Source organism: Centropristis striata, chromosome 22 (genome assembly GCF_030273125.1).
Source record: "Centropristis striata isolate RG_2023a ecotype Rhode Island chromosome 22, C.striata_1.0, whole genome shotgun sequence".
Classification (NCBI taxonomy): Eukaryota; Metazoa; Chordata; class Actinopteri; order Perciformes; family Serranidae; genus Centropristis; species Centropristis striata.
In genome coordinates, this window is record NC_081538.1 from 20,023,734 (window position 1) to 20,041,515 (window position 17,782).

The 17,782-nt window shown below is 39.8% G+C and overlaps 1 protein-coding gene across 4 annotated transcripts in view; it reads right to left on the reverse strand.

The window, feature by feature from the left end:
- Positions 1–6,419: 6,419 nt before the first annotated feature.
- The window catches only part of sbf1 (SET binding factor 1), a 73,731-nt gene continuing 62,368 nt past the window's right edge, over positions 6,420–17,782 (reverse strand). For all 4 annotated transcript variants that reach the window (XM_059325427.1, XM_059325426.1, XM_059325425.1 and 1 more), the window contains 10 exons: positions 17,556–17,732; positions 17,304–17,405; positions 17,040–17,225; positions 15,123–15,249; positions 14,746–14,876; positions 14,316–14,660; positions 12,360–12,565; positions 12,164–12,251; positions 11,797–11,928; positions 6,420–10,211 (listed from right to left, as the gene is read on the reverse strand). In XM_059325427.1, the coding sequence (XP_059181410.1) occupies positions 10,113–10,211; positions 11,797–11,928; positions 12,164–12,251; positions 12,360–12,565; positions 14,316–14,660; positions 14,746–14,876; positions 15,123–15,249; positions 17,040–17,225; positions 17,304–17,405; positions 17,556–17,732 (1,593 nt within the window). In that variant the 3' untranslated portion in view covers positions 6,420–10,112. The remainder of the gene's footprint in view (positions 10,212–11,796; positions 11,929–12,163; positions 12,252–12,359; positions 12,566–14,315; positions 14,661–14,745; positions 14,877–15,122; positions 15,250–17,039; positions 17,226–17,303; positions 17,406–17,555; positions 17,733–17,782) is intronic.

Here is a 17,782-nt window from a genome sequence, read left to right on the forward strand (position 1 = left end):
GCTTTGCTTTGCCCGTCTGGTTGTTGTCGTCTTTCCACCTCTGCCAAAATCCAGCTGCCAGTTCATGTGAATATGACGAAGACCCTGCACCCCTTCATCTCTTCTGGCTCATTACACCTGAACTCCATATGAAGGTGTCATTTGTCCCGCCCCCAACAGGTGCAACAAAGCAGTCAGGAAATTGGGCCCAGGCAAGAGGTCTCCAGGGAGGTCAGAGGTCAGGGTCGGCTACAGAGCAGCTGGTAGGCAGCCACCACAACAAACTAATGCTAACTGTATACTGGTGTAGTGAAAGTCACTAGTTGCTCAGTGGTGGTAAAAGTATTCAGATCCCTTACTTAATTAAAAGTACTAATACCACACTGCAGAATTACTCCACTACTAGTACAGAAGTATCATCAAAATGTACTTAACGTATCAAAAGTAAAAGTACCTGTTAGGCAGAATGTCCACTCTCAGGTTGTTTTATACGTTCCAAATATATTGATAGATTTAGTATTAATGCATTTATGTAAGCAGCGTTTTAATTTGGTAAAGATAGGGCTAATCTGTTATGAGGTTTAATTAAAAAAGTCTAATAATTAAATTTATATTCTTTTTTTAATGTTAAATCTTGACCTGAAAAGTAACTCAAGCCGGCAGCTGAATATAGTGGAAGTATCACACTTGGCTCAAAATGTAGTGAAGTAGAAATATAAAGGCAAATATTATGGAAAAAACTCTAGTACCTCAAAATTGTACTTGAGTAAATGTACTTAGTTACATTCCACCACTGGTGCTGCTTCAGATTAAAGTAGAGAAGGACAGTGTTTAAGACCTCAGTCAGCTGTTTAGTCCCATAAACGGTATACATGTCTGCCTCTGGCCCTGAAAAGTGAAGCCAATGCACAAGTGCCTTGAACCTGCATTGTTTCTAGTGGCCAGCAGGGGGAAACTCCACCGGTTACAAAACGACATCAGATTGTATGGAAGTCTATGAGAAAATGAGCATACTTCTCACTTGATTTATTACCTCAGTGAACATTCTCATGATGAGTTTCTGGTGTTAGTTTCAAGTCTCCTTCAATACAACATGATGTTCATTTTATTCACGATGGTCTCATTTAAATTAAATGATAAATCGAGATAGAGTTGTAGCAATGTGTACTTGCTGCAATGTACATTTAAGGGTTCCTGGGATTCCTTAAAACGTCTTAAAATAAATTGATTCAACTAAAATAAAGATGGGACTGTTGTATTAAAAAGTCAAACCCTCACACAGTCACAATTCAGGGCGTGTGTGGTTCATTTTAGCCTCAAAGATTTCAGTCAAAAGGGTTGTGCTAAAACATCTCAGTTGGTATTGATGAAGCTGTTATATTTTTTAATTCACAGCAGCCATTGTTTACAACATATTTTACTACAATATGAACTTCAACTTGTTGGGACTTAAGAGCTCACCTGAGATAAGGAATCCATCTTAGTCATATCTAATATCCTAATAAGGGTTCAGGCATTTTAGCTGCTCCACTCTAAATCATTATGTGTGCAATGACACAAAAAGATGCATGTGTTCAAAATATTGACTATGACCCATTTTAGTGTTGTCAGTGAGTTTTTCAGGGAGACAAACATGACATATGTGTTGACAAACCAAAGCATCATTAATCTTAACTTCATATGTGATTATATGCTAGTATTTAAAGGGATAGTTTGGGATTTTGGACATTAAGTTGTATGAAATACTTGCAGAGCTCTGGTGTGGGAGTTCTGGCTGGTTCTGATCGTAGAATTGATAGTTCCTGCCAGCTGGCAGGGTCACAAAACCACAAGGTTTTACTCCACAAAACTACATGTACACTAAAAGATCACACAACAATGGTCCTCGGGCATATTGGAGACTAACTTCACTTGGCACCACTTTGTTTCTTGAGAAAGTATGCTATTCTACGATCAGAACCGGCCAGAATTCTGACACCGAAGCTCAGAAAGTCAGCTAATAGCTTTGCATCCACTACACTACCAGAAAGTATTTCATACAATGTCCAAAGTCCTGTACTATCCCTTTAAAGCTTGGTACTTTGCCTCCAAATGGCTGAAAATCAATGAATGTAGCTTTACGTTTCAAGTCTGTGTAAATCAATAGTCTGAAACATACCAAAAGAAATGGACACAAATAGCTGTCTGAATACAAATATCTTACAAATTACTTTATCTTTTTTTTTTTTTTTAAAGATTATTTTTCTGGTATTCTTCATGCTTTATTGAAAGTGACAGATAGAAAGGGGGTGACAGATGGGAGGACATGCGGCAAAGGGAGCACAGGCCGGATTCAAACCCTGCTCCGCCGCAGCAAGGACTTGGCCTTAATGGTAATGTTCTACCAGTGTGAGCCACCAGGACGCCCCTAATTACTTTATCAAAGTCAGTTGTCATGTAGAATATACACACTGTTGGGTTGTGGCATGCAAGAAGGAAAAATAATTGGTATGGTCTTTTAAAGCTGCTGAATTCAACCCATGCATGAATTATGATAAGAATTCTTAAATATCTCAAAGTATCTTAGCATGAAGAACATTTCTAAATGTTTGTTCCCACCAGTGGTGGAATGTAACTAAGTACATGTAGTCAAGTACAATTTTGAGTATTTCTGTTTTATGTAACTTAATACTTCTACTCCACTACATTTGGCTGTCAGCTTTGGTAACTTTTCAGGTCGAGGTTTAACATAAACATGATCAATTCAAAATGATTGTACACATTTTTACAAATAAATCACATAACAGTATATTAAATAGTAAAAATGAACCCTACCTTGATGTCATGTAATGCTGCTTATAAAATGCATCAATAATAACTAGAAAATTTCCTCTGGGGAAATTCTTAAAGGGCCATGGGGGCTACTGTGTGTACACTATGATGAGATTCTTCAGAGATTTCAAACTATGCCCTTTAACCTCAAAATGTATGTGTGTGTGTGTGAGAGAGGGAGAGAGTGAGTGTGTGTTTGAAGCATGTGTATGCATGTGTGAGGAGTGTGAGCGCTTACATGCGTGTGTGTGTATCTGTAACTGTAATCACATCAAAGATCAAAGGCAATCAGATCAAAGCAATCAACAGAATTAACTGACACCGCCTGTTAATGAAAGAGTGACAGCAGCCAGAGGTGGACTGGAATTTCTGGCCTTGAACAGAAAGCATTTTTGGCAAAACCATAATACCTATCATTGATCCGTCTTCACTTTGAGCGTCCCGAGTTCTTCCTGAACGTCTACACGTTTTTTTTAAGAAAAATTAAAAAATAGCTTTGTTAGAGCGATCTAAAAAAACTGTTACATCTCCCTGCATTTTTTAATATGGGAGCCAATGAGGCTGTTGGTGCATGTTGGTGGTGCATCTGTGCGTTCTGCGCCCAAACTATAACTCTGACAGCTTTACCAGAGGATTGTGAGTGAGAAGACAAATTTTCCTACGTTTCTATGTATAAATTATTTCTGTAGAGTGGAATTTGCGGCCTGGAGCGCAGTTTTCAAATTTATTTTTTGACAGTTTTTTCTCTCCCTCTACACTCTGGCAATGATGTCACACACTGTGGTACGAACATTCCGTGCAATACACACCCATTATAATCTCAGAATTTCTCCAAAAATGATCATGGTCATTGAACAGGGATTGATAAAAAAACTATATGACCTATCGAAACGTGGATTAATACACCGATACACAAGACTTGTGTCTACTGTTTAAAGTTTAAATGGAGTCTCTAGGTGAAATTATGCCGGAGAAGTAGACGTTTAAAAAATCTCCAATTATTGTTCTTTTTCGCTCATTTTTTGTCGGCCATCCCATTCATTTCAATGCAAAATTTTGGGCAGTTTTTCGCGACTTACGCCGTGAAAAATTCGTATTCTGTAGAGAAAAGTAATAGCACACCAATCCCGATCAAACCGCACGTTTTGATATATAATTTGTCCTGCAACTCTTCAAGTTGTAGGACTAGTAGCGGGACGAAATTGCGTCCGGAAGAGGAAGAAGAAAAAATCCACAGTATAACAGTAGTGCCCCGAGCACTGGTCCCTACAGCTATTGCTGTATGGGACCAGTGCTCGGTGCGATTGCCCCGAGGCCCTAATAATCCAATAATATATTTAGAATGTAAAAAACAATCTGAATGAGGCTATTCTGTGCAACAAGCTTTTGTACTTTTACTTAAGTTAAATTAAGTTTTAAATACAGGACTTTAACTTGTGGAGTTTTTTACAGTGTGGTATTACTACTTTTTCCACCACAAGCTATATATTTTAGGAACCTCTAGAAAAATAAAAAAATGAATGTGGTTTGTTACTAAATAGTCAATACACACAACACAGATGAACATTTAAACCCACAGTTTTTATTTGGATTCTAAAAACTATATTGACATGATTGACAACATAACCCGGCTCAGAGTCATTTCTAATAAAAAAAAAAATAAAAATAAAGAAAAATAAATAAAAAGGATTATGTCATGTTGTGGTTAATGGAGCTGCTATAGAGCGTTACCACGGAGAGAGATGAGTGAAAAGATGCTCTGGGTCTGACTGGATGCAGACTGCAGTCAGAACACAAGGACACCGAGTGTTCCCACAGGCGGGTTCTGGCTGCTGCAGTGGTTCCTGCTGTCACTTTGCTCCATCTGTTCTTCAGGGGAAGATTATTTTAAGATGCACAAGGTCACCTGAAACTTAACGATGTATGATCATGATGGTTTATGGATGCTGAAGTCTGTAATAACCAACACAGCAGTGATTCAGTCGATCAGCCGGCAGTTAAAACCCCACAAGATACTTTAGCTCCACATCATGGTGTTAACATTGTTATCAAGCTTATTAATGCAATGGATCAGGCAGCTATTGGCGAGGAATTGCAACAGAAAAAAACAGGAGGCCATTAAATATTTAGTGAGAATAGACTAATGCTGCTCCTAGTTGTTGGCTGTAATTGTTTTTAGTTTAAAATAGAAGTTTCTAGGATTTAGGGGAATCTATTGGCAGAAATACAGTTAGTTATGTTTTCATTACTGTCCAATCACCTGAGACTATGTTTCGTTAGCTTAGAAAGAGCCCTTATAGAGAGGACACGAAATTATGTATTTTTGTGGGCCAACCCGGAAGTAGCATCGCCATGGAGTCTATTGAGAATTCACCTACGGGATTTTTGCATTGGATTTTGGATCATTGCAGAAAATAAACGTTGTGGCAAACACACATTTCTGATGCTTACATGTTTTGTTCAGCAGGATATTCTTCACAAATGAACACCACTTTTGTTATGTTTGAAATGTTAATTCAGCCGACAGAAGTAAGAAGCTAACGTTATGCTATGGTGAACTACACCATGGTTGCATGACTTTAACATCACTAGTGTTATGCCTCAGACAGTCTCAGAGTAGCTAAACAGCAGTTTTGACACGCTAGTGAAACCTAATTAATTGTTTATTATCTTTGCCTTAAAGAGCACTGAAAAACATGACGAGAGGCTGTAAGGTGGACTAGTGTTTAATGTCCCTGACAACCACTTGTGTTAGCAACCGACATGTAAAAACTTAAAAATTAGCAAGTGGGGGAATTTGCTAATGTGTTTTATGTTGTAGGTATCTAACAAAAACCCATTTAAAGTCCTCATCGAGTTTGAGAGGATAGACCATACGGCTAAAATGCCAACTTACTTCCTGTTTGCATTTTTATGTTGGAGTGGCAGTTTGAATTTGGTGGCACTAATGGCACCTAAAGGCCTCTATAGGTTCTCCGACACGCTTATATAAAGAGGGGAGGGGTTTCAGTTCATTGGACCTTTAAAGAGCAACCTGACACCAGCTGATTTTCCTTATTTTGATGACCTATTGCTAATCAATTACAGTTGTTTGTTTTCAAGCAAAAATCCCCCAAAAAGTTTCTTAAATGTTTTTTATTTTTATGTTGGGTAGCATCCAAAATCTCAGTCAGCTGAATGACGAGAAGACGACGTTCATGTAGCTTTATGAAAAGAAGCCAATTCAGAAGTGCCTTAAACCTGCATCATTTCTAATGGCCAGCAGGGGGAGACTCCACAGGCTTCAAAACGAAGTCAGATTGTATAGAAGCCTATGAGAAAATTACCCTACTTTTCACTTGATTTATTAACTCAGTGAACATTTTTAACAAAGGGGACAAATTAAAATCCTTGTAGCAAAATACAGCTGGTGTCAAGAACAGCATTTCCATTTTGGAAAATAAAACAGCAAATGTATAAAAACTACTAAACTATTTTTGAGTAGACTGTGCGTTTTCAATGAACAATTGACATGATCAATATTCTTCAGTGGATTACACCAACTTGTTCCCTTCTCGTCACTGACTATCTAATGAACCATACAGGAGACGTGAAGCTACAGTAGCAGCAGAACCCAGCACCAGAAAACGTATTGTCTGACGTTTATTGTGACTGGAAGCTACATCCAGAACATCCCATCACTGTGAGCGAGCAACAGTCAAATCCAACCAGCTTGTAAAAAGCAACCCAGAGGCTTCCTCTTCCACTAACACACAATTTCCACTCTTGCATTAATTGGTTGGTATTGTGTAAGGACAACCGTGTTTACAAAACAAAACAAAAAAAGACATTGAGGGTTTACTTGTACATTTTTCAAAAAAAAAAAAAAAAAAAAAAGCATTAGTCACATTAATACAGAAATAAACAAATGGCACATTGAATTCCTAATTTAAAAATAAAGTGGTGCTTCAGGAACTTTCTTACTGATGAGACAAGTTAAATAAATTACTACCATAAACGTTACATACAAATCTGGAGTAGTATATACAAAGGAGTTATTAGACACAAAAAAAATCTACAATTTCAAATTTTAAGTTCAACAAAGACAGCAGTAGAACCGTATTTTACATAGCAGGGTTTGAGTTAACACGTGTGGGTCAGAGTGGTTGTGTGTGGAGGACAGAGGTGAGGGGGGGGCAGTCCGATAAACCGTTGACATAAAATAAAAAGTGACTTGATGTTTGAAACCTTCCAGCTAAACGTACTGTGTCTCTACGACTCTCTAACAGATGTAGCCTGCTCTATGTACACGCTGCAGCACTGAAGGGAACAGTGGACCGTTGATGCTTCTGAAACAGGAAGTGAGAGTGAACAGCTTCAGTCCTGTGACACACTGAGCACAAGTGAATGTGATGGTGTCTAGTATATGTCACCAGCACGCACACACACACACACACACACACACACGTTTAGATGACTTTCCATGTCCCAGCATCCTTAGAGGAAAATTCTGCTGTTTTTCAACCAGTCTTATTTCCATTATGACGAACAGTTCAGGAAATTCTCCTACATATGAAGCAAAATAAAACTTTATGCACTAAAAATTCTGAACATTTTCTTCTGAGATTTTCTTAAGCAGTGGACCCTCCTGCAGTGTTCCAAATTAACCTGAATTTGCCACAAATCATTTCTCACACTTGTCTAATGGCGTGTTTACACCATGGCGATGCCAATTTATTCATGCGGTGCAATTACAAAGTCAGTGCAAAGATGTAAAATTTACACTAGCGCGGCAAAACACAATATTAACATCTTAGTGTATTCATGCAAGCTAAAAAATGTAAACTTTGCATGACGCCTGTCAGCATTTAGCTTCTCCTGCACTGCATAGCTCGGATTGATCAACTGAAATGCTTGTTTCCATTCAAAAAACAAGCATTTGAAGAGTTGTTTGCTTGTCGTGCTGCTCACAGCCCTGACAAAGCAGGAATTCAGACTTTTTACACATCGGCATCATATTGCAGTTATTTCGGCATACTTATGTTTATTGCGATTAAATCACAGGTAAATTGGTTTAATTTGGCTACATAACAGACACAGTTCGATGGTGAAAATCACTGAGCTGTGTGCACCTCCGGATGATATTATTAAACCAGACGTGACAGAGTTTGGTTTTCCAACGTATCTTAGACTTTCAAAACTGGTACAAAGCAGCATTGCTGGTTATTTCAGCCACAGTTGATGATGGTGGCTTTGTTTACTAGCCATGTTTCCATTAAAGTCAAATCTAATTTCAAAGCGAAATTTTGAAATGTCACATTAAAGGAAATGCGAATTAGGGACGTTTCCACCAACTGGGTTAGATCAAATGAACAAAACGTATTTTGGTCAGAAGATGGCAGTGTGATGTGTTGCTGTGGTCTAATCGGTCAGTAAACAGTAGTAGAAGAAGAGATTGAGCGAGAGCGAAAAAATAATTTAAAAAAAAGGGTTGCTAATCGGACAATTTTGGCCACCCATGAGGGAAAATGGAGAGAAGTCTTCAGGAATTAAATTCAATTGGGCAACTTCTAGTTGTTCTTTGTCAACTCGTCTTGACCGGCAGAGCAGAAACAGCTGATCAGTCAGGAGTTAAATGTTCGCTACATCAGAACTTTAAGAAAAAAAAACTCTGGCGCATTTTCGAAAGTTGTTTCAAATTTTGGTGTTTTCATCAAGCTTTTCTTAAGTGAATCTTCAAAATGCGCATTGAAATTTGTTGATGGAAACACGGCTACTGTCACGCCTTACGCAAGTAACATAAATAACACAAATGTGATCCTGTAATCAAACTAACACGAGTTAACGCAGGTGAAAATTGACCGTGCGCCCTGTGTGAGTACGCCGTAAGAGTCCAAACACAACAAATAGAAAGTAGCCCCCTGGACTTACGATTGTTGCTAACTGCAGTAGGATCCAAACAGCTGCCTGTTAATTAACCATAACCACACATTAACCATGCAGCTGGTTTGGTATGCCAGCTGGTCACCTTTGATTACGAAATTAGCATCCAGTTAGCCACAATAGCTAATCTAAGGGGTAATCTGTCTGCTTTCAGTCCAATTTGAAATATATTTTGTGTATTCCTGTAAAGTGGTGCACACAATCATGAGAATAAGACCTACATTGAAAAATATCTGAATTTTCCTTTACCAAACATCCAGTTTCTGACACGTGGAGCACTGTGGCGAGTCAATGTCCTTCTCTAAAGACTGTAGCCTCTCCGTCCGAAGCATCCCATAATATCATTCTCCTCTTCATCTCCTACCTTCCAGATCTCCTTCTATAGATAGTTTTATTAAAAGATATCACTAGAAAATAAATCCCTCCTTTTTCCTTCAGCATCCCTTAAAAAAATCTGAATGTTAATAGTGGTTGTACTGATTAAAAACACACACAGGTGAAGAGCAGAGTTTAGCTTAGTGAGGGAACTTTTGTCTACTTTGTAAACACTCTCAGTGACAGTTCACCGACACACTCAATACCTGACAGACTCCAATCTCCCACTGGCTCTCCTAGTTTGATCTCTGCGACTGATTCATGGCTTTCACAGTATATCATCATCGCCTGATGAGCGTTGATCTCTTTCGGGTAAGAATTTGAGATTTTGGAGAGAAAAAAAAAACAAAACAAAAAAAAGGAAATCCTTCATGAACCGTTGCGAATGGGCTACATCAGGCAGTGAACAGAGACCTCTGAGGACAGGAAGGAAGAGCGTCTGCTGTCAGCATGTGTTCCTCAGGGTTGATTTGGTCCGTCAACCCACCAGTCGATCTTTTAGATCCTTTTTTCCGAAGCAGTCTGACGGGTCCTGTGCGTGCAACTGCAGCTCCTCCGTCATTCCTCCCCGGAGCGTGTTAAGGGGCGAGCGGGGTTAGTACGAGGGACAGCGGGGTGCGGTTTACAGGTGGAGGGTCTGGAAAGATCTTCATGCTGGTCCAAGCTGCAGGACGCCTCACAGAACAATTAATAGGCATTGTTTTTGTGTATGCAGACATCCAGCGCACATAGTGGTCAGACTGTCGGGGTGAGAGGCTGCAGCTACGTGGTGAGACGACAGCGAGTGGTTCTTCGGGGACTTTTTTTTTTTCTTTTTTTTTCTCTTTTTTATAACAAAGACACTGAAACGTCGTGACGCGAGGTTATTAGTTCAACACTAGCGAACAGAACAGAGCTTAAGTGGTGAAAGGCCCCTTCCCCCTCCCTGTTCCGCTGGGATCGGCCGGCAGAGGTGTCCGTCAGGTGCCGCAGCGCTGCTCATTCGTTCCTGGTTGCATTGCTCCGTAAAGAGTCCCGCCTCCTCTCTAGGCGTCTGACAGGCAGCTCTGAACACTGTCCATCCACAGCTGTGCGTTGGAGCTGTCCGTTGCACAGAAGTTGTACACTCGTTTGGTCGTCTTGAGCTGAAAGAGGACATGAAGAGACGTTCATTAATTCTGTCTGCACGGAAATACAATGTTATAAACATGCAAAGAAACGTGGTTGACCACGCTGCAAAAAAGGGGTGTGTCTAAAAACAAGATAAAAACACTAAATCTGAGGGAAAGTATCTTGCTGCATGGACAGATAATTTCACTTGACAAGATTTCTTAAATTAAGATTATTACATCTAGAAATAAGCATGTTGAACGCTTAAAATAAGAAATTAACTCTTAAAACAAGATAAATTAAAGCTGCAAGCAGCGATGAACTGACCGAGCAGAGTCAACTGCAAATAATTTGTTTCTTACCAAATAAAAAAAAACTTTAGATTTAGAATTATTACATAATTTATCAATTTGAGCACACTTATAAAAAGACCTTTACACACGGAGGACATGCTGAATAAATGACACGAAATGCAAAATACTTGCTTTTACTTGCCATTTTGCATCAAACCTATTTATACCATCAGTGATGTGAATTTGTGACACTTTTGCAAAACTTGTTCAATAAAAGGTTCAGCCTTCTCTCCACTATCATGGAACTCCATGGCACTCAAGTGAAAAAACACTCAAAAACAGAATCTGACATGGAGAATCCAGAAATAATTTTGAAACTTTTCTTGTGTGCAGTTACAAGCTCTAACAACTCATTTTGGGATGAAGTGTTCCTTTAAATGCAAGTTTCAGTCCTTTAATTTAAACTAACTAATATGATGTGTAAAATATTTCACTGATTAATGGATCAGAAAGTCATTGAAATGGATAAATGTGTTTTTATATTTTGGATTTTTGGACCACTTGTTGAACAAAACCATTTGTGTGCTCAAATTGCTGCGAAAGCCACCAACACTGGCAGCCAAGTTTATAATAGTTTTTTCATTAGTTTTAGTTTTAATTTCGTGATTTTTTGTTTTCAAATTCAGTTAGTCTTAATTCCTTTTTAGAGTGAGTTTGCTAGTTCTAATTAGTTTTTATTTTTTCAAAATGTTTAGTTTTAGTTTCGTTTTTATTAGTTTTAGTGTTAGTTTTAGTTTTTTGTAATGGGTTTTTTTGGGTGCAAGATTCAAAAAAGTCACAATAAATGTTGCCTTTATTTCCTTTGTCTTATCCATCTCAGCCCCAATAAGTTCATTAAGTCATAAACCCAAATAAATTAAAATAGATTTCATATCAACCAAAAAGGTTTATGTATGAAAAAAATTTGACAAAGACGAAAACGAAGGACATTTTCACTAATATTTCAGTTAATTTTAGTTAGTTTTGTAACCACAAAACACAGTTTCAGTTAGTTTTCGTTTTGTAAAAAACTCTAGTTTTTATTTTTATTTCAGTTAACGAAAATGTTTTTTCAATTCTAGTTTTCGTTAACTATGATAACCGTGCTGGCAGCCAGATCAAATCTATTACTGACTCAGCTAATTAGAAATAAACACATGAACTGATTGATGTGCCACAAAACAGTAAGGTTCCTATTTATCTGGTGGTGTAACGACAGCTCTTAGTACTGGGGGAACCATCTCGGAATAATGCGTGAATATTACCAAAGTTTAAAGTATAATCTCACATCAAAGAAGGCTTTCTCCTCGATGTTTTTCGGTGCGCCCATGGTCGGCGTTCCTGGGATGACTGACTCCACTTCGGCCAGCTCGATCACGCCCTTACAGTCCTTGTCCTGCCTGGTCTCGTAGTATCTCAGCTGGGGACGGACATGCAGGGTTAGAGACAAGAGGTTTTCCAACAATGTGTGGGCTTGGATCAGAATCGCCTAATTGTCACTGCACAGACTAACAAGTACTAGGACGACGAAATTAGCCATCAACCCGTCCAAACGTATACTTAAAACACACATATAATATGACAGAGGTGGACAGGACAGGGAGACAGGGATGAAAGAAAAGAAATACAGCATAACGTGAGGGGAGGACCTGTACCTGATGTTTGGTCTTATCCAGCACAAACCACCGTGGTTTCCATGGTTTCAACAAAGCCCCTTTCTTATACAGGATGCCTTCAAAACTCCTGATGGGAGAAAACAAAGGATTTGTCCGACTCCATAGCTATAATTCTTTATTTAGGTGTGTAACTTTCTTGATGAGGTGTGTGTTTTCTGCAGCTCGTCATACAGACCTGTTCTCGCTCTCCGTGCTTTGGAACTGGCTGTAGAGCGTGCTGGTGCTGGGTCGCCCGGCGACGGGGGTGGAGGTGGCGCTGGCCTCGCCGTCCAGAGCCAGGTTGATGGAGGACCCCACGCCGCTCTCCTGCAGGTAGACGCCCTGAGAGCGCCGCTGGTGGCTCAGGTTGGACGCCATCAGCAAGGAGCTGGAGAACGACGGCTGTGTGGAGGAAGGAGAGAGCGTCTCATCATCTCCGGCTTTCTGCAAGTTGCTTTACGTACCAAACTAAACAAAGTACAAAACTAAAATCTTAAGTTTACTTTCAAAATGGTCCGCAGTGTTTGATTTGGATCTTCTAGGTTCTAGGGGTGACACATCAACGTTGTCTGTTGCGTTAATACGTCGATTTACATGACGAACATTAATGGCAAAAAAGCACGGGACGATGCTTCCCCCCCCCTTTCACTTTAATTTTTTTTTTTAAATGTATGCAGAACTGTAAAACAAAGATTACCAGTTAAGACTGCAAATAATAAATAATAGTTATAATTATTTCTGTTAGAATAAAAATTAAAATGTTATTTACATTTCACAATTTTTAATGCAGGATGACTCTGACTTTGTTACTGGTAATAAAAGTGACTTGAATTTTACTTTTTACTGTTTTCTAGTTTTTCATTATTATATTGTTTGATTGCCAATGTAGATTACACTGCACGACATTCATTTTACTTGAATGGAACAAGCTCTTGCCTTTATTTTATTTTGGAGAGACTTTATATTGGACTGTAAAACACAGATTACCAGTTCAGACTGTTGGAAAAAAATGCTCATATTTGTTTGTTTTCGAGAGAGGATGCTCTAATAGAATATTGAAATATAAATTACATGTTTTCCAAATGTATTTTGCGTAAAAGAATTGTTAGGTGCAGCCCGACTCTTAACTGTGTTCTGCTTTATCACCACAAGATGTCAACCTTTCCCACCATCTGTCTCCATGTTTAAATCTGATGTTAAACTTTCTGTCAGTCAGTGTTCAGTAAATAAAAGACTGATTCATGACGACAGTGACACAGCTGATTACTGTGAGAATGTACGTCAAAGCTCTGTGTTTTATTATGTAAACAGCGTGCTGATGTCACTGGAGGAGTCACTGTCAACAGACGCTCTTTGACACTATAAAAAAAGTAAAACCCCTTCCTGAGGTTCTAGTGGACTCAGTTTTGAGACTACAGAGAAGGTATTGACATCATATGAACCTAGAAGATCTAAGAGTACACTGGTACCAACCATGCCACATTATCACGTCGGGAATGCAACAAAGTTAGGCTATTTTAGGAGGACAGGGTGATTTTTAAAGTGGCCCTCTAACCACAAGATATGTAAATGACAAGGGGCTCTACAGGAACCCACAAGTTTCCTCTTCATATATAAAATTTAGTCATTTTTATAACAGATCTATGACTGCTGAGCTGCATTTCAAATTAGTTTTCAGGTTCCCAGCTTTCAGATGTTTTACACCAGTTCTACTATTGACCTGCTGTCTCCCTAAAAATCCACTGCCCAAAACCCCCCCAATATTGTGTCCAAATGACAAGGGGTTAAAGTCATTTTACATGCAAATATGACAGAATGCTGTTTTCAATCACTCAAATCACAAGATATCCTGCTTTTTTGGTTTTATATCAAAAAGTGAATATATTTGGGGTGTTTTCTACCACTCAGCTAGCCGTTAGCTGGTTTCTGCTCAATATTCCATCACTGTTCCTTTCAGCCTACAGGAGTTCAAGTTGTAAATATTAAGTGTGATCCAGTAGGTAACACTGATCTGTAAACCCGTCACACTACAGCAGCGTTTGGGTGGACAATCTGTTGAGATCCGCCTTGAATCGGGGACACACCAGCGATTGTCTAACGTGAGGCTACCAAACCACACAGAGAGGTTTTTTTAAAGAGACTCCTATCTCACCTTGCTTTCCAGTTTGGCCTCGGCCCTCTGTGTGTTCTTCATTTTATCCCACGTGTCCTTCCACTTCTCTGACGTCTGTCCCAGCTCGGCCTCCAGGCTCTGCAGGTCCTGCAGCAGCTTGGTGATGGCGTCGGGCACCGCCTTGCTCAGGCTGTCGTAGCACGGCCACACGATGCGCCGCTGCGATTTCGGCCCGCTGCTGTCGGGCTTCTCCGGCGTCTCCTCCGCCACGCGCTCCTGTCGGCCCCTCAGCTCCCAGTCGTAAGAGGGCCCCTCTGACAGAGTCTCCTCCATGTAGAAGTCCCACACCTTCAGGTTGGAGTTGAAGGTGTACGGCCGCAGCACCTGGAAAACACAATTACTCACTTTAAACTGACAAACTGATGAGACTCTTTTGTTTCAGCACTTGGAAGTGAACATTTGTCCTCACCTCGTCGTCTTCAGGAGAGAACATGTAGTTGTAGAAGACGGGTGTTTTCTTGTTGAGTCTGTCAATGTAGTCCCACACAGACTTACACACCTGAGCGCTTTTCCTCTCTCCTTTCTCCTCATATAGCACTCCTGCACACACACAGGGCTTGTCAGAATGGCACACACACACACACACACACACACACACACACACACACACACACACACACACACACACACACACACACACACACACACACACACACACACACACACACACACACACACACACACACACACACACACACACACACACACACACACACACACACACACACACACACACACACACACACACACACTGTATCTATGACTGTGAGTCAGAAAAGTTGTTACCCAGCTCGATGCGTTCATAGTCGGAGTCAAGCAGGAATGTGCGGAAGCGGTTGGATACATAGTGGTAGGCCAAGAACTTCAGGTAGTACTGACTGAACTCAAACTCCATGGGGAACTGGAGGTGGATCTGAGGGTGGAGGACAGAGACACAGCTCAGGGTTACATTGTTTTTTGGGGCTTAAAAGAACAGAAAATTCAGGCTTGTGGAGAAAAAAAATTATGTATAAAAACTGGTGAAAAATATTTGATCTGTGATGCTTTCAGTCCTTTTTAGAACTACAGAAGATGATCAGGGTCAGGCAGGACAGAAAAAATAATGAGATGAGGAAAAAAACCCAGTATGCACTTGAAATAATGAGAATAAAGTTGAAATGCAATGTTGAAGAAAAAAATGTAAATGTCGAGAATAAACTCAACTATTTGAGTTGGGTAAAGTAGACCTGATTTTCCTCAATATGTCTAATATATGTCTAAAAACTTCACATAAATTACATAAAAGCAGATTTCCCCAAAACAACAGTTTTAGCAGCTACTACCAAGGATAGCTCATATATGTGCAGAGGGATTTTAGTACTACACCCTTAAATATTGTGCTTATTTTTGCTTATTTTATGACATTGATGAAAATCAGCTTGAAGCTTGCAGTTTATCTAACAGTTGGATAGAAAACAGTGTTCCTCTGGTGACTTATTGACACAGGAACGACCAATCTGTGAATATCTTTCCAACTTTACCCAACACAAAAAGTTGACATTATTCTGTATAACTGTATGACACAAAAAAAAAACAATAGAAAAATTATCCTGTCAAAATAAAATTCTTGTTTGCCTTCCAAGACGTCTGTACAAAAGGGATGAGGACTTGGTTCCCAAGTCGTACACTTTGGGCTGGGTTCAACATGTACTGCTCCAAGAACGACAGGGAACTTTGTGTTTGTACGTCTTGTCCCTCTTCCTGTCCTTTATTAATGTGCTATTTTTCATTGAGCACAGAGGCTGAATGGAGAGCGGAAAAAACCACAACATGCTTCATCTGACAGTAGAATATTTAAGAGAGACTGCCGGGTCACAGCTCCGGGGCCACTGAAGCTAAATGAAGGGCCACTTCCTGCATGTGATAAGAGCGCAGAACACACGTCACTGATGAGCAAAACAGGAAGGAAAGCCGCTCACACAGAGCATTAGGAATATATATAGTAAGAGGAAAACACAGATATATCATTATAGATCCTTTTGCATGGACTAATGAATCAAAGTGCTATCTTTAAATAAACCTACCAGTATTATTAGGCTGATTCTGATCTTCAGCTCATGTGATTCTGAACAGTATAGACCCTTTATTTTTCACTATTTAACCCTATTATTAATAGTATTATTGTTATTACAGATTTTATTTGTCTTCTCATCTGTTTTTTTCTCTAACTTTTGTCTTTGATTTTATTTATATATATATATATATATATATATATATATATATATACACATACACACATATATATTTATACACATATGTATACATATATACACACATATATATACACACACACACATATGTATATATATATATATATATATATATATATATATATAATAACTATTATTTTTATACTTATTTTTATTAGACTTTTATCCATTACTTTTATAATATGTTTTATATTCATTTAAATTTTTTTATATAGCTTTTAAGTCTTTTACATTTTTTTTTTTGCCATTTTGTTTCTTTTAAAAAAAATTCACATCTATTGTCTTGTGTGCATTGGTCTAATTGTTTAATAGTTTTTTGTGTTTTTAGGATTTTTCCTGCTCTGTCTTATTATCTGTCCTCCTTTTAAGGATCAACACTGCTTTACAATATCCCCAAACAGCAGCATTGGAGCTGTAAAAGGCAGAGAGGCGACGTGGCGCCCTGCAGACCCACCTGGTGCACACAGTCCAGGAACTGCAGGAAGACGGGGGTGAAGCCGCTGCTCTGGCTGCCCAGCGTCTGCGCTCCCCGGTGGCTGAACCTGTGTCCGAATGACAGCCACTCCTTCTCCACCAGCAGCCGGAAGCCGTCAAACGTACGGTAGTACGGATCAGACAGCAGCTGCACCAGAGACACCACCTGCACACACACACACAGTATGTCAGCCTCGCTCACACAACACATTTCGGTCAAAGCGTTTCTGGGTGTCAGTCAAACCTGTGTGGTGACGTCCCAGCCGTCCTCCAGGCTGACCATGACCGACGATCCCGTATCCAGGAGCTCCACCACCAGCACCGACACCTGCAGCACCCTGTGGAGCTACACACACACACAGACGCACGCACACGCACACACAGACACAAAGACACACACACACACACACACACACACACACACACACACACAGGGTCAGTAACACTGCAGCACACAGAAAGTCCCGCACACACACAAAGCAGGAAGCCCACTAACCAGAGCCATCCACTCAGAGTCCTCCAGGCAGCGCAGGAAGCTCATGTTGGGGTCTGCGGTCGAGGTGCTCGGCACGCACGCCTTCATCAGCTTCTTGAAGCTGTTCTTCACCTGCCGCACGTCACACACCTCGATGGGAACCACCTCCCACTGCTGGAACGAGTCCTGCTTCCCTCCCTGAACACAACAACATCCAAGTTACAACCACAATCCAAAGAAGTTGAGAC